Consider the following 22,852-nt stretch of genomic DNA (forward strand, 5'->3'; position numbering starts at 1 on the left):
AGAAGGGGGGCAAAAGGAAAAACAAATCGGTCAACAAAACAAGGCCCCTTGGGCGGGGGTTCAAAAAAAAAAAAAAAAAAAAAAAAAGTTTAATTTATGCATTGAATGAGCTTTCATGATTCCTGAGAAGCCTGCCAAGTCACAGTCATAAAATGAGTTGACTTGTAGTTTTTAAAGTCTTTTGGTAGAGGCGAGTATGTTGGAAAAAAAAAAATAAATAAAAAGGCAACATATTTTGAGCAACACTGTGTCTCAACTTCAGCTTTACATGGAGAGAGAGCAGTATTCACAGATGGAGAACGAATGTTCTTTTCAGGGTGAGTTACACCAGGCTGTGCTCGAGCACAGCCCAGCAGCCAGCTCACTCTGCTGCTAACGCTTTTGAAAAGCAGCCACCAGCAAACGTGCTCATGGCAAACATTACTTGTTCAATTGATTCGTGACGCAACGCACCAGGAAGATCGGGATTTGTGTTTGCTCTATTGCATTTTTCACTTTGTTTGCAGCTAAGCACTTGCCAAATCATTTTACACATTGATCAGAATTGATCAAAGAAGCTGAAGCATGGCCTGCTTAATCAGCCTCGATATTTCAACATCATCGTCCTTAACTCGTTTGAAGAAGCTGGAGTTGTTGTAGCAGCAGTTTTATATGCGAGGCCTAAATATGCAGTGAATCAGGCCCACATGAAATCTTTGTTTTAAGGAATCACTTACAACAGCACAACGGTGCCAAGTGAACATTTGCAAAGGAATATTACCACTTGTTAAACAGACTTTCACAAACACACTTCAGTCCAGATTATTAGCACATAATTATGTGGTGCACATAATGCTTTTTGTGCTACATGTGAGCATTTCAGCAACGTTCAGTTTGTTTAATGCCCTTAGAGAAAGTGGAAAAACTAAAAGGAGATGTTTGGTAGGATTAAATGGATCTGAGTGCTTAATGAAAAGCGAACATTTTACTTGATTTTGGATAAGAAAGTCATACCTATATGGCTTACATACAGGAACATTGTAGACTCACATTTTCTTTCAACATTTAACTGTGAGAGAAAAAAATAAAATACATACCTTTTATAAAAAGATAGAGAACCATTTCTGGTCTGATATTAAGTCAACCATTTTTGCTTTAAAGTCACTTGAGATGAACCAATTTATTTCTATTTACTAAATGACAGAAAATATATATATTTTTTACAAATATTTTTCACATTCCTACTGACAGAACTAGTGTGAACTGAATTTGGTTTGTACAAACTATTTCAAACCTGCCTACAATTTTTCCACTGGACTGAGATCAGGGCTTTATGGTGGCCACAATAAAATGTTGCTTTTTTTTTATCCCGGTAACTTTCTGAAAATATCCAATTTGTGTACAAAGACTTTATCAGCTCTGGACCCTGACGTCCACTCAGCTTATACCTTGTTTACCATCGGAGACTAAAGTGTCAGGAAGTTTTCATTCTTTTCATTTCATTCTATTAGCAACTTTTTACTCAATTTTTCCTCTATTTTTTATAAGTCAAACGTGTGTGTCTCCATATATTATGTGAAAGTGTGTCTTTAAAACGTATTGTCAGTCAGTGTGTGGGGTACTTAGTAAAAACATTGCAGACTTCTGAAGGTTCATATGTCAAACACGTCGGTTTTGGCTGCCATGGCTTTGAGCTAGCAGTCTCTGCAAATAAATGTAAATGTGCCAAGGTTCGTAGGTAACTGGTTTGTTTGCACAACAAAAGCAGGAGGGCAACAAGCCTGGAGGTCTGCACAGACATGTGCAGGCTTAGTAGTTCCAGATATTTTTCACCAGAAAATAAAAAATAAAAATAAAACTAGGTCTTGTTATTTCAAGACCCATTTGTTCCCAACAAACAGATGTTGTCTTCAGATGTTGCTTCAAAATTTCCAAAAAGTGCTTTCTTCCCTCTCCCCCCTCTGCACTCCTCAAACGACAACCGATTTTATGAAATGCACCAGAACCTCCTGCAAAACACTCTTACTGTGACCTGTGGGCAAATCATTAAATTTTATCTTAAAATCATATCACAAATAGGTGAGGGCATTTATGCAAAATTTACTGAGACCTGCGCTGCTGCTGCTGCGGTTGTTCCATTACTGCACAATCATTAAATGTCTGGAAACTCTTTAATGAATGAGTTAAGAATAATAACAAGATTGCAATGGGAGCAGAGGAGAAAAGGAGACAGAGGAATGAGAGTTGCCCTTGTGTGTGAACACTATTGCCATTGTGTTTGCGAGTAGGTGTTTCAGTCTAGATTGGTGGGCCCAGTGCTGTAATTGTTGATTGGAATGTCAGGCAAGTTAGAAGATGTGTTTCGGACTACTGGGAGTTATTGTCCATGAGCGCTCCAACGTCAGGACTCTGGGGTCACAAACTCCAATTTAGTTTATAGCCTTTTATTGGGCAATTTAGTGTCTGTGTGACCATGGGAAGTGCATTCAGAAAACACTGAGACATTTAACAAGTAATCTGACTGCTATGGACATACAATAACCATGTCATAGCTTGTCTGGAAAAAAAAAAAAAAAAGCAAATTTGTGTTCACTGCTTTATGCCACATCCCTTTGTATGTAAGAATATGAAACCCGGTTTGGGGCATTTATGTCACAGAGATGTACAGTGGTTCTTAGGCAAGATCATTAATGTCAGCTGCATGTTATAATAATAAAACAAACAAAGGACCGTTCTGACTTAGACATCACCTGCATCACATGTCAAGAAACCAGGTATACTCTGCAACAAATGGGTCAACGTGATGACAACAATGGGTACATGGAACACCGCAACTAACTAGCTGGTTAAGAAACAAAGCATGAACTGGACGACCCTAGGTCTGCCTCCCAAAGTGGTGGAGGATGACCGAGATAAGAGCCAGTGGGACTCCCAGACAAAATCGTAATGATCAACCAACCAGACATTTGGGATCATTGATAAATAACGGAAGACAGCCACTGTGGTCCATGTGGCCACAATGGAAACATCAGGGATAGAAAGTTAAAGCACCTGTAGTGGCCATTACTCACTATACTCATCTGTCAGAGTCAAGAATTAAATGAGCACCTGGTCTGGTTTATGATAAAATTATGTTTTTTTTTGTTTGTTTGTTGTTTTTTTTTTCATTTATATGTGTTTGTCACAATGATGCTCACTGGTACATTCAGAAGGCTAGAACTACATCTGTAATAAACCCCATGGTCTTTGGTGAGTTTCATGTTACTAGCCCCCTTAAAAAATATATCTACAGAACAACGTTCTGCCTGCAGGATGTATACATCTTGACAATGTTCTCTGTGACAGATGATGCAGGTGGTTTGGGAATTTCCATGCAATGACCGTAAAATGTAGAAGCTGCAACAGGAGGGCCAATAGTGACCTTTGCTCAACTGCACATGTTCAGAGGAAAACCCTTTAAGTCGCAAGCACACCTGCCTTTTTTTAAACACAACCTCATTATTCACTCTGTTATCTATGGCTCCTTAGTAACATTGTGAGGCCTCCTCAGTTTCTACCGTCTTTCCAGTTTCATTAGGAATCACTCAGCACTTCAGAGGAACATTCAATTACACCCCATTGGTAATTAAATGTTCCTCAAATGAGTTAATTTAAATCATCTTAATTTGGACTTCAGTTGGGATTTTACTGCAGAGCTCAAATGAACATTAAACGCAACACCCACTGGGAATGTTTGAAGGCTCACAATTACAGTCAGATGACATTTTAACCGTCTTAGCTGCATACCAACTGAGAAGACATCATTATCAAAAGGTGATTCAGACTCCAGCTTTAAAACATACAACAGCCCATATTGTTAACATAGGTCATGCAAGTTTGTAAGTGAGAGATGATCAGATGATTCACATTATTACTTAACAATGCAGCCATAATGTGTTGCAGAACCTCTGGTTATGTGTAGTTAACTTTAGGAGATTTTGTCTGAATTTAGGAACAAAAAAATCTGAGAAAATTTTGTCGTTGTGACCAAGGTTATCAACGGATAGGTTTAAATTATAAAAAAAGACTGAGATTTTATTACAGATTCTTTGATTTCACGTGTTATGTTGGTGTATTGTTTACAGAATAACAGATATTGAAAAAGAGGAAAAAAGGTGTTTAATTCACAAAATCACTAAAAAAAAACATTAAAATGTCTCTTCCTTTTTTTCTCTAATGGTATTTAGGTTTCTTTTATAATAAATAGTACAAATATGAGTTATTGCTGGAATGTATGATGCTTTAAATATTAGTTTTAGAGTTGGACACACATTTTACATGTATTCACTTGAATTTTAATCTCTGTGAATTAGTAGTGTGAGTTAAAAAGGCGACTTCCACCCCTTTGAACCAAAAAATATGGATGCAGTAACTAAGTGTTGCTGGAATTACTGTAAATAATTTTACAGTAAAAACTTTAGTTTTAAATGGGGGTTCATATTCTCAACTGTTATGTAGGAAAAGGTCAGAGTAATGTTGTGTTAATATAATAATTATTTGACTATTATATCAAATAATTTGGTAGTCTGGTCACCAAACAAACTATGCACCCATAAAATCATGACAAAAAGAAATTCCCCTCTTTGAATTCATAAACCACAAATTCTACCATGGCATCTTTTATTTAACAAAAAATGAAGCCAAAATGTAAACATTTGTAAAATAAATAAATAAAAACAACCCCAAAATTCTGAGATACATACAAAATAACTCTAAGATCTCCCACAGAGAAGCCTATTAAAGTATACCTTCTGCTTGGCAATTGCAAGTTCTCTGATTCTGAACATTTCTGATTTTTTTTTTTTTTCACCTTAAGAGACTGAAATCTTACAAGCACGTGTTTGTTCTTGTAAAAGTTACATTCGATCTTTATGTGCAAACACCAACTAAATCTGATATGTGGACATACATACATGCTAATTAAGGGGGATACCTGACCAAAATAGGGATTCTTTCTAAGTAGTAATGGTGTGTCCTACAGAAAGTCAGGAACCAAAATGTTTCATAATATTTTAACCTAAAGAAGCCAAGGACTCTTTCCCTCTGGCCTTTCTCTTTCTTCTTTTGCTCTGCTCTAATTAGCTTGCTGACTCTGTAATTGTGAATACCACAGTTTATTGTTACTGTAAGATCCAGGTGACAATAGCCCAAGGGCATCACCTGAGACTTACCAGAAACTTGAGCAGAGTATGATTAGTTCTGAAAACATGACTGTAAAAGTGAAGGGCACATAATATTCTGAATTATCAAAAAAAAAAAAAAATAAAAATATGATAATATAAACTGAAATGTGCTTTCAGAAAATTCTCCATTGTCAGACATGTCAGACTTGTATTAAGATTTGAATAACCAGAAACGTATATGCGTGATTGCATAACACAAAGGATTCATGAGTTTATGGGTCACTCTAAGGCATTGCATGCATACAGTTAAAGATGAAAGTCCAACTTGTGTGAAACCGTGACAGAGATAACTTGGAAAGCTATCCAGCAGTTACTATATCATTTACTTGCAATACATATTAACCTTACGCATGACAGTAAACCAATACATTATGTCCATGTGAATGTAATTATGGCTAATATGCAAACCTTTCTGCCAGCTCTTGTGCAATATTGACCAGTCTTCTTCGATTGGTGTACATGAGGTGAACAGTACAGTGCACATTTACAAACCTCACAGCAGCAATTTGAAATTTACTTAATTTAACAAATATTCATTCCGAAGGGGATTGATATTAAACCTTGAAACTCTGTGCCACCCTAGTGTGGAGTGACACAGATAGCCTGGGGAACGTGCGAGTGCACTTTACACGGGACTGTAACACTGGTTCACTGTTGTTCATTCAGCCTCTGAGTTGATCCTGGCTTGATTTAAACATCGGCACTCTTCTCTCACGTAACTCCCATCAGCTCCAGGTGACTAAATATTGTCCATCAGTCTCAAGGAGGCCATCCAAAATCAACCTCAGACTACAGATGTGATCTCCTCCTGACCTTGTTTTGTCTTGTCTGTCCTCTGTTGCACCCTCCTCAGCCTCACCCTCCTTCCGCCTAATGGATTAAGGTAATTATGGCATGGCTGTGCCCACATTCTGTTGGTAGGGTGAAAATTGATATTCCAGTTTTGCTGTTCTCACTGGACTGTTGATGAAATTGGACTAGGCTTGAGCAATACCACAATTTCTTGTTTGTAGAGATGTAAAGCATGGCTTGTATTAGTGCACTTTGATTTCATTATCAAGAATAATACTAAGAATAAGGCTGTGACTTCCTTTTACTAACTATGTGCTGGCAGGGAGCTATCAGCTGTGAGGAATGTAAAAAAAAAAAAAAAAAAACTTGGAAAAAAATTACCTTATCAAGTCCCAGCTAGAACTGAGCAACAGCCACAGCCTGCATCCACGCAAACACCATCTGAAAAAAACAGAAAACAACTCAGTGAACTCTGATCACGCTACTTGATTCATCTTTATCAGTCTGATCACGCAGAGGGATTCCAGCTAAGGTTCCACTAATAAATTAATAAATGCTACTCCTTGTGCTATTAAAAAAAAAAAAAAAAAAGCTGGAGAATCACTTGCACAATTCATAAAAAGAGAATTCAGAACAAATGAGAGCTGATCACCTTTGGTTCTTTTATCACAAAGGAGCAGCCAATTGTTCATGTCTCACAGGGTTTTTTTTTTTTTTTTTTTAAATGTGTCACTCCCCCTCCTCCCTCCGCTCTGCTTAAAGTATTTCCAAGCGTCAAAAACAGTTTGGAAGACAACTTGACAAATTAAGTGCTGATCAATAACAGATGATTTTCGCAAGTGCCATCATTACACATCAAAAATGGATAGTGTTTTGTTTATTATGGTGCAAAAGCAACCCTAAACAGGTGGGGTTAAAGTCAAGACTTAAAGGAACTCAGTGTTTCGGCTGTTTTACAATTTTCCGGACGTTTGTTCCAGATTTGTGGTGCTTAAGCTTCAACCAGCTTCTTTTTTTTTTTTTTTGGGACTGCCCTGGAGTCTCCACCATGTGAAATGTGTCTGGTAAACCTCCGAAGGGAGGTGTCCAGAAAACATTCTGACCCTTTGCCCAAACCATCTCCAATACATGGCAAAGTAGAAGAGCTCCAGTTGTAATGTTTGTTCCCCACCCTGAGTATACGGTCAGCCTTTTGTTCCAGTTGAGGATCAGAGCTGACTCTCATCCCAGTTGCATCACACTTGACTGTAAGCTTCTGCAGTTTATGTCAAAGTTCATAACTTGGAGACACCAACAACAAAAAATCATCATCCGAAACCAGATGTCCTCCTCTTCATGACTACATCTTGTGGTCTTGACCATGAACACCACAAACATGATCAGTGTAAAACAAATCAGAAATTTAAAAGTTTTTATTCCTTGTCAAATGCTTATGTGACGCACTTCTAAACTTGCTGAAACAAGAAAAACAAAGCATTCCTCAAAGCAACCCATAGTACTTAGATACAGTACACGTACAGTATCTTACAAAGAAACACCTTTTTTCACAATTTCATATAATGATAATAGATTAAAATCTGTAATATGTTCTTGTTCACTTTAAAGCCTAAAGAACAAGTCTGACTTTTGCAATCTAATGGTAATGCTATATATTTCTGTAAGATTGCCCAAAATTGGTTCTCTTATCATCACCTCCTCCTCTCATGGCTTCAGAAATTTTCCCTTCAGCACTTGACTTTTCCTAAATAGATCTCGCTTTTCATTGCACCATCAATAACTTCAAGAACAACTAAGTTTGGTCTGCTACTTTCTCCTGTCGTGACCAATGATCTCTCTCTGTGTTTGCACGTTAGTCTCACTCTGCTTTAGCCATGCGCCCCACCCCCCAGGGAACGGACCACTGCTGTGCCTTTCTACAAACAGGTAACCCCAAACAGGCAACTGTCAAAAATGAGCACAATGAGGGTTCTTTTCCAAACTGCAAACTGCAAAACAAATATTGTTTCCATCTCTGGTTTTCTAACAATCAAATGCTCTAACAAATCAGTAAAATCCTTTTTGGTTGTATCTTAAATGCATTTTACAAGTATAAAATAGGAACCAAAATGTAAATTTTTAATCTGTTATATCTCTGTGGATCAAATTCTGCCATTAAAAAAAGAAATGAAGGAATACTTTAAAGTGTTTCTCCCTGAATCTATATGCATGACAGTATGAAGAGCTACAGGGCACACACAGATATGCTCTGCAGGAAAAAAAAAATCCCATACTGTCTCATGACCCTGTTGTACACAAGTCAATTAGAAGTTGGAGACCTCTGAACTGAGATAAAGTTCAGTGTGCTGGAAATCTTTTTATGACACCTAAAGCAACGCCTGGGCTAGAACTCAGATAAAGTGATTTTTTTATTACAGTTGCACATCATAACAGTTTGAACCGAACTCCAGGGTCACTAGCATTCATTTCTTCTGACACGATGACTTGGACATAAAACCTCATAGTAGGACACAAAATAATGTCCCTGTATCTTCTAAAAAAATATATATAAAAATGTATCTTTTATATATGTGTGCTTCTAATTATTTCTAAAAACACATGTATCATGTTCTTTCTAATCACTTTCTTTCCTCCTTGCAACTTGTGCATAGAACTGCATGAGAGGAATGATTACATGACCAAAAGGTGGCAGTGTTGAGTTTTGCAATTTTGTTCATAGCGGAGACGGGACAAACCTCCGACTTCATTCTTCATATTATTTACATGACAAATTCAGAATTAGCGCTCAGACAAAAACTTGTATATGAGGTCCGTTTACGGTTAATGTCTGGTACAACATATAGATGTAATTGAGAAAAAAATATATATATTAAAAAGAAACAAACCAGATATTAAACTATATATGTGGAAAAGATACACTAAAATAGAAAAGTGCTTTTTTTATTTTAGTGAAAAGATCCGAAGCAGGAAGCAGGAAAAAATATCTATCTATCTATCTATCTATCTATCTATCTATCTATCTATCTATCTATCTATCTATCTATCTATCTATCTATCTATCTATCTATCTATCTATCCTTTTTCTTTAAATGTAAAACTTTCTTGTTTGAAATGGGACAGTGGTCCGTATGTCACATATCGTTATGATGCATGGAGAGCACTTTATTTAATAACTAAAATACTTAGTTATTAAACAAAGTTCAATCGCTGAAGCCAAAGAGAGTCAGCCGCGGCTGACAGACAGCTGGTGGCCTCTTGTCAGTTGAGAAAAGTTTGTTTCTGAGCGCTTCTGATATGTTAATTAGCTCTGCGAGTGTGCGACCCTATTGGCTCTTCGTCCGAGTCAATTTCCCGTTTCCAGCCTTACGTCAGGGCGGCTACAATGCTCTTAAACTCATCTGCTGTGTGATCCCAGTAAAAAATCGTCCCACTAGGTACTCAGCGGCATCAAACGTGCGAGACCGACTCTCGGCTTGTTCCCCCCCTTACACCGCTTCCTCGCTCGCGTAATGTGTTCCTGAAGAAGGCGTAAAGTGTTAAATGTTTGAAACACAAAACCACCGTGTTTCACATGCTGAAAGAGGACTCCGCTACTCGTGCGCGCGGCACTGCTGCGTCTGTGCAATAGACTCTGCAAAGAAAAACTCCTCTCGCACGCCTGCAACTCCGTGGCTGCGCAGAAAGGACGCTGCAAAACCTCGTTTTTTTCTAGTTTCAAGACAAACGCTTAAAAAATCAAACTGGCTCACGTCTTTCCCAACCAGCCCAGTTTGACAGCTGCTCTTCACCCCGCTTGGAGGACTGTCAGCAGCAGCAAGAGGATGGCATCAGAGCTGGCAATGAGCAACTCCGACCTGCCCACCAGTCCCTTGGCCATGGAATATGTTAATGACTTCGATCTGATGAAGTTTGAAGTGAAAAAGGAGCCGGTGGAGCCCGATCGCAACATCAGCCAGTGCAGTCGCCTTATCGCCGGGGGATCCTTGTCTTCCACCCCGATGAGCACGCCTTGCAGCTCGGTGCCCCCTTCCCCAAGCTTCTCGGCGCCCAGTCCGGGCTCGGGGAGCGAGCAGAAGACACACATAGAGGATTTCTACTGGATGTCTGGTTATCAACAGCAGTTGAATCCAGAGGCGCTGGGCTTCAGCCCCGAAGACGCAGTCGAGGCGCTCATCAACAGCAGTCACCAGCTCCAGTCCTTCGATGGCTACGCCAGGGGCCAGCAGTTTACTGGCGCGGCCGGGACAGGAGGTTCCATGGCCGGGGAAGAGATGGGCTCCGCCGCAGCCGTGGTGTCAGCTGTGATCGCTGCGGCAGCTGCCCAGAACGGGGCCCAACACCACCACCACCATCATCACCACCACAACGGCAGTCACCACCAGGCACCCGGCGTTCAGTCCAACGGCACTTCTGGGACGAATCACCCTCACATGCGCCTGGAGGATCGGTTCTCAGACGAGCAGCTGGTGACCATGTCGGTGCGGGAGCTCAACCGGCAGCTGCGGGGGGTCAGCAAGGAAGAGGTGATCCGATTGAAGCAGAAGAGGAGGACCCTAAAGAACAGAGGCTACGCTCAGTCATGCCGGTTCAAGCGGGTTCAGCAGCGGCACGTCCTGGAGGGGGAGAAAACGCAACTCATGCAGCAGGTCGAGCACCTAAAGCAAGAAATCTCCAGGCTGGTCCGGGAGAGGGACGCGTACAAGGAAAAGTATGAGAAGCTCATCAGCAACGGCTTCAGAGAAAATGGATCCAGCAGTGACAACAACCCTTCATCCCCAGAGTTTTTCATGTGAGTCTCGAACTTATCGCGAAAAAAGAAAAAGAAAAAAAGTCACCCCTCCGAAAAGTTTTCTTTATGAAGCTTTTTTTATTATCTCTTTTTTTGCGCAAAGCCAAATTGACAAATAACTAATTTGTCAAGTTTTTTTTTTTTAAATGATTTTATACTTTTTTGTTCTTGTTTTTTTGTTGTTGTTGTTTGTTTTGTTTTGTTTTGTTTTTAAAGAAGGGATTCCCTCAAGTCTGTGACTGTTTAGATGTGGAGTTTTTTTTAATTATTATTATTTTGGACAGGCATTTTGAGGAAACTTTCAATTGTTTTTATTTTTATTATTATTATTATTAGCTGTATATAGCGCATATGGTGTCTGTCAAGCTCCTTTTCCACCGCTGTTCATAAGGTTTGCAGTGTTTTTTTTTTTTTTTTTTTGAAAGTTGACTCAACGTCCCGCTGTTCATAAAGTGTGCATGCATGCATTAAGCATACTCCTATAAAGTTTGTCAGTGTTCCCTTTTACAACATTTTACCTTGAATTCAATGTACAGGTCCCTGTCAAAGCTGCAAACGGGCTTTTTTTATTTTTATTTTTTTATTTTTATTTTTTTATTTACCAAACTTGGAGGATCGCAAGCCTGCCATTTGACGCCACCTCATATCATGCGTTTGTTTCTCATTGTGTTGAGCAACGAAAAATGACTGTACTTTCATCACAAACTATTCATTGTTTTAAAGAATTTTGCTATTGAACTGCCCTGCATGCTGGACATGTATGGTTTTCTTTTCTTTATTTTTGTGCTTGAAAATGTTCCTTCCCCCCTCCCCCTACCCCTTCCTTTATATTTGGTCGGATGACTCCAGCATGTCATTCATAACTCCATCTTGGCCTCCTCACTTTTTTGGGACGAACACAAAAAAGTGACAGGACTCCCCCATCCTCCCCTTTAAACGTATACAAGTGCATTTCAGCTGTGTTGAAGTGCTCCACCATCGACTGTCATTGTAGGCTGCAGAAAGTGCGCAGAGCATTACCTGATGGAACTTTTGTCGGCGGAGAGCCTGCAGCGAGAGGACGCAAAAAAAAAAAAAAAAAAAGACTTTACAATTATATGAAAATCACCAGTCCAGTCTCTGGAAGTCTAGTCTGTTGCTATAAGATTTTGTTATTTAAATATATACCATTGTGCATATGTCAACATTTGAATCATTTTCAATACATAATTTAATTCTAAAGTTTTGTGATGTAAGTTGCAAACAACAACAACAGGTTGAAACACAGATTGCCAAAGCAAGGAGAGTTTGTTTTGAAGAAAAGGAAAAGAAGGACAAAAACAAAGTCGTTAAGAAAAAATTGGCTAAGCTCCAATTAATAAAGTGAGCAGCATTGTCCAGTTCAGAAACAGTGCTTTTGCAGCATGCATTAATAATCTGAGGTGTGCGCTCTGATTTCACTCACACATTTAATTATTATTATTATTAATATTATTATTATTATTATTATTATTATTTTATGTTAAAGTAATATTTAAATTAATAAAAGTGCATAAAAATACAATAAAAAAAAATGTTTGTCATTGTTGAAGGCGAAGTGACTTGCAATATACTTTCGAGAAATGTGTCTCTTTCATACTGACGCACTAAACTGCACTAAAAAGAAAAAAAAAAAATAAAAGATTTCGCCTATCGCTATGTGGGAGTCAGGGAAATAAAAAGTTCATCTGGACAACTCTCATAAAGATAAGATTGACACCCTGTTACTACTTAATCGTAACGCTTTAATGTGTAATGATCGGGTCGGAAGAGAATGTTGTTTGTCGTTAAACAAAGTCAATATTTGCAAAGCAATAACTAATTATTATAATTATTATTATTATTCTAATCGATGATGTCTGGACATTGTTGGATTTTCAGGGATTGTTACCCTGCATGTACAAAAACGAAAGCACCATTCGCTAATGAATCTTAGAAATATGTTAATTATTCTTTGTTTCTTATACATAGTATATATATATATATATATATATATATATATTTTGCTGTGCAAAATTATACCACTCACTAACCTTATGTGATGTTCATATGTGCTCGTTTTTTTTTCCATTTCATACAATTAAAAGATATGCAATAAATGTATGTAACTGTCTTCATTAAGTTTCTCATCTTTTTCTCTTTTGACTTGTCTAGAGACGTTTTGTCTTTGTGACTGTAGCATTCATTAGGGAGATTACAAACAAGCTGATGTGCCACATTGACTATTTACTTTCAACTTTTATTTATTTATTTATTAAACTATTTAATATATATTTTACCCCACTAATGATTGCATGACGGGTCATGCCAAAACAGTGGGGGAAAAAATTCCCCAAAACATTTAGCAGTTATGAGCTCAAACTTATACAATGAGATTTTGGACAGCATCTTAGATTGATATAGGCCAGACATTCTAATGCATGTGAGACACTGTAATCTGGATTATCACAGTTCATTATAGTTATCCCCCCCCCCCAAAACAAGTTTAATGTATTTTTATTAGCTTACATAGATCATATTTCCTACAAGTCTACCTTCAAATTAAAAAAAAAAAAAAAATCTTCCCAGTGCATAACACAGCTTTGTTCCCATTTGAGTTTCATATTCTGATTTTATACATGTTCTATATGAAACTATTTCCCACCATCTCTATCTAAAACTGATTATAAGGTTTATGTAGCCGATGGTTTCTATTAATTTTATTGAAAACTGTGATGAGTGTGTGCGAGTGTGTGTGTCCGCAGGTTTTCTAATTGTTCTTGTGCACGCCTGTTCTTGAGAGTGTCCCTGTGTGTAAAGCTTGTGCCAGCATGTGTTTATACAGGCATGGATTCAACCGTGGGCGTATTTCCCTGAATGAGAGTCTTAATTGCATCTCTACATGCAGGTTTCTAGTGGTTTTGCATGTTTCAGATTTGCACCTCGCTTTTGTTCTTTCTCATTGTCCTGTTTGCCTCTGTGTGGTATCCTCGCTTCAGAGCATTTGTCATCGGCGTGTCATCGTTCGGCCTACCCAGTTTCACTCAGCCTTGCTCTGTTAGTCAGTGGGTCTGATTGTTGGCCTCATGCGGATGTGCTCAGGTCGACGGGTTGCAATGAGGGCACAGTTGTGACAGGCATGTGAGGGGGCGCACGAGAAGGTATCAGTATAAGTCGACCGCTGCGGTGAGCAGGAAAAACTTCTTTGCTTCTCAACCAAATCTTTTGCCTTTTTTTTTTTTTTTTTGCCGCTGTTTACACATCTTTGGTTGACCTCTTTCAACATAGCTGTTTTACAGCACCGTAGTGTTAACTGAAAATGCTTGTCTTCTGAAACACAAGAGGAAAAGTGCTTTTGCAAGTTCTGGTACGAGGAGTATAGACCTCGTGGGCATCTCGTTTCACCGTTCCAGAACAATCTGTTTTTTGAAACAGGAAAACCGATGCGCCAAAACACATTTTGAAGAAACACTCAGGGCTTCAGAGGACAGACTCGGTCTGGGCTTTTAGAAACCGCTCTGCATGACTCTGAGTAAAGGACAATCACAAAGCACACCTCTCATAAAAAGTGAACCACACTCTCAGTGTTAATAAAGCTCTTAATTTATCTAATTTTGTTCAGACTGTAGATTTTGCAGGTACACATTTATTACTGAAATTGCACAGAGACAAAGAGATAAAAGCCAAACTACACCCCCTGCAGATGATGATGCACTTACACACCTCCCCAAAACAACAAAAAGGGGAGGAAAAAGGCATTTTTAACCCACCACTTGTATCCCATTTGAGACGTGTGTGCTGCTGCTGCTGGTGGCTGATTTGCCCCGAGTGAGCGGAGAAGCTGAGACAATAGTCGGTCTTGGGCTGAATTAAATGATTTTGCTGATGATTAATAGTGGTGTGGGCCACTGGCTCCTGCGATGTAGAGATGATAAATCGTGAGTGCAGCTCCATGCAGCTGTACCCGTTTTGGGTCTTAGCATGCACACACCATGCAATTTACAACCAAGCTGCTCTCCTTCTTCCTCAATTTATCTAATTACATCTATTTGATCTAAGCAGTAGTGCTGCTATGTTTTGATGTTTCATATTAACCACAACACTGAACTAAATCACTTTGGGGATATTAACTCTTTGTTTTTTGTTTTGTATTCTTTTTTTTTACCCTTTTCTATTTTACATCTGCGTTTGACATTTCAGAGACAAAATCCTTATTGGCCAGATGTTTGGCTTCACTCCTCTGAATGCCATGCATTTTTGTGGCAGGGCTTTTTAAGTCACTTGAGTGGTACGTAAAAAAAAAAAAAAATAAAATAAAAGAAAATGCTTTAAAGTTAATTCTTCCTTGTAGATTTTTTAAAATCTATTTTTAACCCTTTCCTGATTGAAATAGATTCAGTACATGCAGTCAAGCTAAAAGGGCACAATGTGAAAGCCACCCAGTATCTGAGTCAAGACAAAACTACTCATCAAAAACAAGTTGCCTTTTTACCTCTGGTGCCCGTGCACTGTGGTTACATGAGTAATAAACTGATCGATACTCCAGAGTTGTGCCCATGTGAAACTTTGGTGCCTTTTGAGGGCTGACTCTGCAAGATGCAGCGCAACGTTCACTGACGTAACCATAGGTCAGTTGACAGAATGAAACTTCAAAGCTGGTTCTAGATGTGAAATATCGCAGGGTTTAGACTGCGCTGAAAGGAATGGAACAAATCTTTGCATTGCTGCTCGTCTTTTGTAAGTAAGTCTGGCCTGTGTGAGATGCTGATTGGTGCTCGTGCGGACAAGCACAACATGGACGTGTGTGCAGATGTCTCTGCATGCGTGTAGCTGTCTCTCTTTTGGACAAAAGGATGAGCAGAGGTCAGAAGTTACAGCGCACAAGGCTGCTCTCAAAGTCATTAGAGTAATCCTAACCCTGGGGACCTCATGCTCATTTCCTCTGCACAGACCCCACTGAGTGAAATATGCATGCACATCTAACATGGAAGACAGAAAATTCAAACATTCCCATCAAATTGCTACATTTCCCTGACAGTAAAAAAAAAAAAAAAAAAAAAAAAAATTTTTTTAAGCATTTTCTAAGTATAAACTGCATATTAAATAGCTTTTTTGTGAGAGTAAAACTAGTATTACGTGGATAATCTCCTCCATGAGGATGGTGGCATTAAGACAGATAAAGGGTGTTCAAATGCTGTCCAACTTTTACTCAGTGTGGTAAAGGCAGAAGGGTCTTGATGGGTGGTTCTATCCTCGCTTCTATGTCTTTTCTCAACAGAAATGGCGTCACTGTCAAGTACAGGAAGAACATTGAGGGTAACCTTATTCTAATCATAATGTATTCCATTTCCACCTTTTGGGTGTATATAGACTTTTACTATGGATTCTACACAACTCTCTGTAAATGAGACTCCCGCCACGTCTTTTCAGAGTAAAACAGAAGAAAGCAAACTCATTTTCCCCTCCATTCAAATTGGCAGTAATCAACACTTAGTGACCTGAACTTTTGTGTGTCTTGTTTCACACTTTATTAGGACTTCATCAAAACAACCACGAAATGCTGTAATAAAGCTACCAAAAAAAAAAACATCGGAACAATTGCAGTTGTGCAATTTTTAGTAATGTTTTCAGTAATAACAATAAAGAAATGTTTTTTTTTTTTTTTTTGCTTGCGTCTTGTTCATGGGAAACAGCGTACCACAAAAAAAAAGATTCCACTAGATGTTCACATGGTTACCAGTAACACCAGACAATCCAACAAGACAGCAGTCACACCGATCACTGGCCTACTCTGTGTTTGAGCAGCCATAGAGACGAAATTAATTTAAAGACCTTCAGTCATTCAATGAATTTCAGGCATCAGTTAACATCTGTGACCGATCATCAGAGTTGACTTTGCCCTTTGTGCACCTTCTTCCTTTGTGGCAGAAAGCACGCCTCAAATAGATATTAGGAGGAAACGCGTGGTGTCATTAGAGAATTGTCCTTGAAAGACTTGCTGCCGGTTATGTTGGTAATGAGGTGGTATAGCCACTCGAAGGGATAATTTCATATGTCTGTAAATAGACCCAAACTAGGAGCCTGTGACTTAAACAAATGCGAGATTATCTTTCAACCGTAACGATACCGTAGGTGACAAAATAAGGCAAAGAGAAAACCTATGATTTTAGAATAACATTCATATACTCACTTTGCAGATAGATAGATAGATAGATAGATAGATAGATAGATAACTGTATTTATTACAATATTGTTGACAGATTTGAACATTTTAGTAACTCAATTTGCTAAGATAAATACTTTATATTGAATAATTACACACACACACACACACACACACACACACACACTGATGTTTTCAATTTTGATAACTTTGAAAACTTACAGTTAAGACAAACATGGCATTTAACATTAGCATTCAGAAGACCAATAATTGCTTAAAAGTCTGTTTATTACCTACTTTTAATCTGACAAATGAACCTCATCACAGTTCATATTCTAATTTCTGATGTAGGTGTATAAATACATATACCTATGTATATAGGTATATGTACCTATATACATAGGCACATGTACCTACGTACATGTACCTGATGTAGGTATATGTATATGAATACATATACCTACATCAGATTTTGCTAAAAAATAAAAAATACACAGCATTCCAAACGAGACATATTTAAATATCCCCACAGTTACCCACATTAATTTAGAAGTTGCATCTAAGCAATGGCAAGCAAAGTGAGTAAACCCTTTTTAAATGTACTTTTTAATTCTTTAACTTATTTTTTGTGAATTTCACATCACATTCTCATATTTCACTGTCACAGTGGAACGTTCCTGTTGCTTTTCTGCAGCTTCTATTTACTTTTGTACAAATGAATTATGTCCCATTTATTTGAAAGTCCAACGACTTAAAATGTCCTTCTCTGCAGTGTGTTGGCAAAGTATTTCCACAGCTGTCACTTTTTCAGGGCATTTTAAAAGGGACCCTGTTTGGCATAAATGCACACAACCAGAAAGTTACACTCATGCTCTCACATCTGTAGCAACATTTATAGAGGTTATAAATAACTGTCTTTAATCCCACTTTACACAACCTGCTTGCATCTGTGTAATTTACTGGTGAGCTTGAATGTAACTTTCAGTCACAAGTTATTTGAAAAATTGAATCAAATCCCCTGCATAGATGTTTCGAACAATGACATGTAATTTCTCAAAATAATCAGAATTAAAAACCTTTTTTTTTTTTTACCTTTTCTCTAATGAAGTACTGCTCGTGTATTTTTGCCTTTTTTTTTTTTTGCTTTTAGTCTTTTGATGCATGAGCTATGCCTGTAGAATCTATTTGCATGCAAATTTTTACATTTCCCCACGCCATCTATGATACATGCACTGTTTTCCAGCAGACAGACACGGAGAGAGTGAATCTCAGTCATAATGGCTCGACTTGTTCCTTTGTGATTGTTTGTGTGGGTCGGCATGTGCGCTCGCTGAGCAGGATGGTAGAGGGAAGAGACTGAAGTCGGCACTGAAGGTGACACAATGTGTGTTTGTACTTAAATTAATGTGTCCATGCTGATATGTTGTGTTCAATCTTATCTGCTTCTTTAGGTCGTCAAGAAAATTCCTCCATCTGTGATTTCACGCCCCTTCTTCTTTGCTCTGGGTTCTTTGAGGTAAATCGCCCCCCTGTACATTCTTTTATTTTCCTTTTTAATCCCATTTTAGCACAATATGTTTAAAAACACTTTAAGAAATGTCATAAATCTAAAAACTACTTTTAAAACATTTAGATATTTTTCATGTATTACTTTACAGGTAAATTGTCTATGCTTTTTTATTTCACTCAATAAAACAAGCAAATGTCTTTTAAAGTGTAACGGTGCTGTAAAGTAAATCCTCAATGGAAAACCTTTTGGATTTTGGCAAAATCCTTCTCAGACGTGCTTCAAGGTTCAGAAAATAAAACTGTACAATCATGTATCCAGTCCTCCTTTTGAGTTCACAAAAAAAGAAGTCCAACGCATTCACAGACAACACAGTTGTAAAATTTCCGCCATGCTTGATGAAGAGTGTAGCCAGCAGATTATAGCCACTATTCAAATGTAAATTAAATATTAAGATTTTTCCTCTTTTGTCTCGGACAACAAGAGAGGGGAAGAGTGAAGAATGGGCTGCTGGGGCTGAAATCAATGCTGTGAGAAAGAGACTGTGTGTAGCTAACCCGATTGTTCCTCTAATGATTTCACTTAGCCATGAGACACAAGCATGACAGGATGTTAGCTTAGGCATGACTTTTCACTGAAAGTGCAGTGATCTTCTGAATTCAAGGTTTGTGTCTGTTCTCAGTTTGCGAGCTACAGTTTGGTGAAGAACACAATTTGTGTGTTGGTTCTGGTCTGTTTTGAATAACTTTGCAAACAACTATCATTCCTTCCACGCTTTCCACCAGATCTTATTTCAGACATATCAAAATTTATACAGCTACATTTAGACTGTTGATGAATTATGAATGTTATAATTTATTACTTCAGTTATGTCAATTATAAATAAATATTAACATTTAAACAAAGAAAAAAAAGACCTTGATGCATTGCATTTAAGTGGAAATTAAGATATAATTTTGTTTCAGTTACCAGTGAGAAAACGAGTAGGAAGAGTGGTACTCAATGACTTGATTTGCTATAATTAGCGATGCAAGTCAGTAATTATTCATTTATCATATTTTTAATTTTTTTTGCATAATGTGGGAACACATCAACAAAGTAGGTGGTTAAACAACATTATGTGTGCGACTAATTTAATCTCTGAAGCTATCACATCCATTTATACACGTGTCTGCCATGTTCCAGTTCAGAAATCTCACCTTTCTTGTTTGAATCTTGACCATATCAAGTGTAACACTTGATTTCACGACAACTTTCAACATGAATGAACAGTGTCTTCATTGATGTTATACTTTGTTTCAAATCAAACGGCAGTACAAGCATTTTTTTGTGTTTGTACTAATTTCTTCAGAGACTAAAGGCATGAAGTGATCATCCACAAACATATCACAGCCCGTTTTACACACTCACTGATAGCTATAAAGACTGATGCTAACTGATATTTATAAAGAAAACAGAACAATAAATTGCATCTGTGTTCAGATTGATTGAATATAAATTCTTAACGTAATTTAGGTGGAGTACAGCTAAGAAAAGTGGTGAACAGGCCAGAGGGAACAGAACTCCATACTAAAGCTTTTGACAGCGCTTGCTTTTCTTCTCATTGTTACCTGAAATAAAGGCCACTGGGTATAAGATTTTTTATTTATTTTTTTTTCCCCCACTGTTGAAGGAAAGTTAGAATCTGTGTTGACACAAGAGGAGTTCTAGCTGAGACGTTGCTTTAGAGTTGCTGCAACTATTTTTGTATTGCGCTTTGGACCTGGTCCACCAGCTGATCTCGGAGCTAAAAGCTTAAACTGGCACATCACCTCGAATCCTTTAGTGCATGAACAGAAATAAAAATCTAGACTGATGGAGCGTAGCTAATAGACAGACATGAGAGATTATTCTCCATTTTGAGCATTTTCTTTAGCCTTTCTACTTCCCTTTCTGCTAATTATTGGTCACTACAATCTCCCCCACAAATGGTTTGATTTGGAGTTAAAATAACACTTTTCTAATCAGTAATAATAATTTACTCATAACTTCGACATGATTGATTTTCTCTTACCTTTGTCCCATTTGTTTTCAGAATTCAAACTTCAAAAATGAATGTAATTTTTCCTCTTTCAACAGGAATTTAAAAATTACATTCTGCAAGATTGTTTCTTCTTCTCAAGTCATTCTCACTGTTATGCATACTTTTTTAGTAACGTTATAAATTCATTGTATTATTATTCTTTAATTGCTAAATATGGGAGCACAAATTAGGCTTTTGTGAATAAACAAATTTTCACAAAAAATGTTAATTTTATGCAGGGGTGGGACTTGGTGTATGAGGTCATCGGTTTGAGTTTCATTCTATCTACATGTTGGAAAGTTCTTTAGAAAGGGATTGACCGAAACGCAAGAATGACTAATATTTTTGTGATGTCACTTAGTGTATTTGTGAAGAATTTTGGTCACTTGTATGAAAAAAGGGCAATCTATGTGTCTATGAAACACAATTTCAAGGTTTGCAAAGAACAGAAAAAGGTTAAATGATGTTGTATTTCATAGAATCTGCCATTAAGTACAACTCCATACACAGATGTTTGTAATAAAAATAACTGCACATGCAAAATAATACCCTCACAACAAAAACACACTTCTAAACCTTAATTGTCATCATGTAGGCTTAAATGAAAAAAAAAAAAAAAAAAAAAAGCTTTTGGTGACGATATTGGTGCCAAATCTTTAAATAAGTGTGTTGGATTTCATGCCTTTTTTTTTTTTTTGTCTTCTTAGTTATAAATTGCTACACAAAATCTATGGTGGTGCAACTTTAATTTACAGTAGGAGTAAACTCTCCATGCCCAATGTGAAAAAAAAAACAAACAAACAAAAAAACGTACCTTGTTCAAAATTGCTCTCCAATCAGTTAAGTGTAAATATAGAGTACTGCTCCTAAGTTTACCTCTAAAATTACCCAATTGAGATTTATCTTTCCGTCTGTGTAATGAGTTAACAATGCTTGAGTCACGACAGGAAGGGAGACGGTATGGAGACGAGTGTCCGTGTGCAAGTATTTGTACTGAGCATTATTTACGTGATTGTGTCCAAGTGGGGTGTGGGATTAGTGGCTGGCCTTACTCCAGATTCACTTTACTTCAGAGGGGGGTGGGGGGTGCAGGACAAAAGCCATCCAGGATGACAAGGACAAATCTTCTTTAGATTAAGTGTTTTAAGTGCTTTGATTCCCCCCCACCTCAAAGTCATCAATGTGAATTAGGTGCCCTCTGGTCACCGCTAAGGGGTGTTGAATATAAACAATGCCAAGAGAACGGATGTTAAACGAATGAAAGTGGAAAACCATGAGTGTGTCTATCTTAGTCTGCCCCATAAATCTCACTTTCCCAGCCGTGCTGCTGCGCTACTCTGATGCGGCGCTTTGACAACCTTTCATCCGAGCCAAAGGCAGAACAAAAACAGTGTGGTTTCGTCTGTCCAGTTGGCAGAGACCTCCTCCAAAGTGGATGCATCGGGGAATAGCCGTCTCTTTGTTTTATTGAGATCCATGCATATAAGAAGCAAGCTTGGGTGGAGGTGGGCTAAACGGTTGATGTACAATCTGACCACATAGCTCCAGGAGGACAGGGTGAGAAATCTACATGGAGATCCAGGTGTCCTTGCCTTGGGAAAGAGCATCCTGACTCCATCCTGGGAAACTGAGACCCCACCAGTGTCACTGTGTCACCATCGCTCCACTCCTCCAGCTCAAGAACAAAAGTTCGGACTGGAGAAATATACAGGTATACGGTGGTGTGAGGCTGCCAACCTGTTTCACCTGCCACTGGTTTAGTGTATGTTATAAAGGCAGTGCTCACCAAGGGGGGTTGCCACACCAAGCAAAGGGACTCGAGACTTCAGAGCCCAGCAGGGAGTTGAAAAGCCCAGAATTTGCTGACAAAGATATAATTCCAGGTGCAGATGCACTGTAGGAAAGAGACTTTGGAATAGAAAACTGAACACAAATATAGGTACATACACATTTTTTTGGGTTAGAAAATATACAAGCATGTGATCACATTGGCATACAATTACGAGGAACTCACTGCTTCAGTTGTGAAAAATTAGTGCTTGTGATAACAATTGGATTGAAATTTCCTGAAACAATAAAACCCAGGCATCACATCTCACCAAAAGAGAATTTTGTGCCTTTAGAATTTTTTTATGTTTTTTTTCTGTCAGTGTAGTCAATCTAAACATGCTGTAAATGAAGTCCTATGCATGTTTCCAAAAATGCTTACCACATGGCTGCATGCTAACAGTTATGGTTCCTCTAAGACACTTTTATTACAGCATGCTCTATTTCTGGGTGCCAGGATGTTGGTCTCAGTCATTGAGGGCAGATGAAATCGATCCAGATTGACCTGTCATGTGAA

At 38.1% G+C, this 22,852-nt stretch overlaps 1 protein-coding gene across 1 annotated transcript; it reads left to right on the top strand.

The window, feature by feature from the left end:
* The first annotated feature begins 9,068 nt into the window (after positions 1-9,068).
* LOC106950361 (transcription factor Maf-like) lies at positions 9,069-21,112 on the top strand. Its single transcript, XM_015037159.1, has 2 exons — positions 9,069-10,779; positions 18,391-21,112. The coding sequence occupies exons 1-2, from the start codon at positions 9,812-9,814 to the stop codon at positions 18,416-18,418; spliced, it is 996 nt and encodes a 331-aa protein (XP_014892645.1). The 5' UTR covers positions 9,069-9,811; the 3' UTR covers positions 18,419-21,112.
* Positions 21,113-22,852: the final 1,740 nt, after the last annotated feature.

Source organism: Poecilia latipinna, unplaced genomic scaffold, assembly GCF_001443285.1.
Source record: "Poecilia latipinna isolate Pla-1442-1.1 unplaced genomic scaffold, P_latipinna-1.0 Scaffold396, whole genome shotgun sequence".
Classification (NCBI taxonomy): domain Eukaryota; kingdom Metazoa; phylum Chordata; class Actinopteri; order Cyprinodontiformes; family Poeciliidae; genus Poecilia; species Poecilia latipinna.

What these genes read in the sequence shown, in the direction of transcription:
- LOC106950361 (XM_015037159.1), top strand. Translation starts at nt 9,812, where the DNA reads ATGGCATCAGAGCTGGCAATGAGCAACTCCGACCTGCCCACCAGTCCC. An exon ending in TCATCCCCAGAGTTTTTCAT is followed by an intron (nt 10,780 to 18,390) that starts GTGAGTCTCGAA and finishes CTGCTTCTTTAG; the next exon opens with GTCGTCAAGAAAATTCCTCC.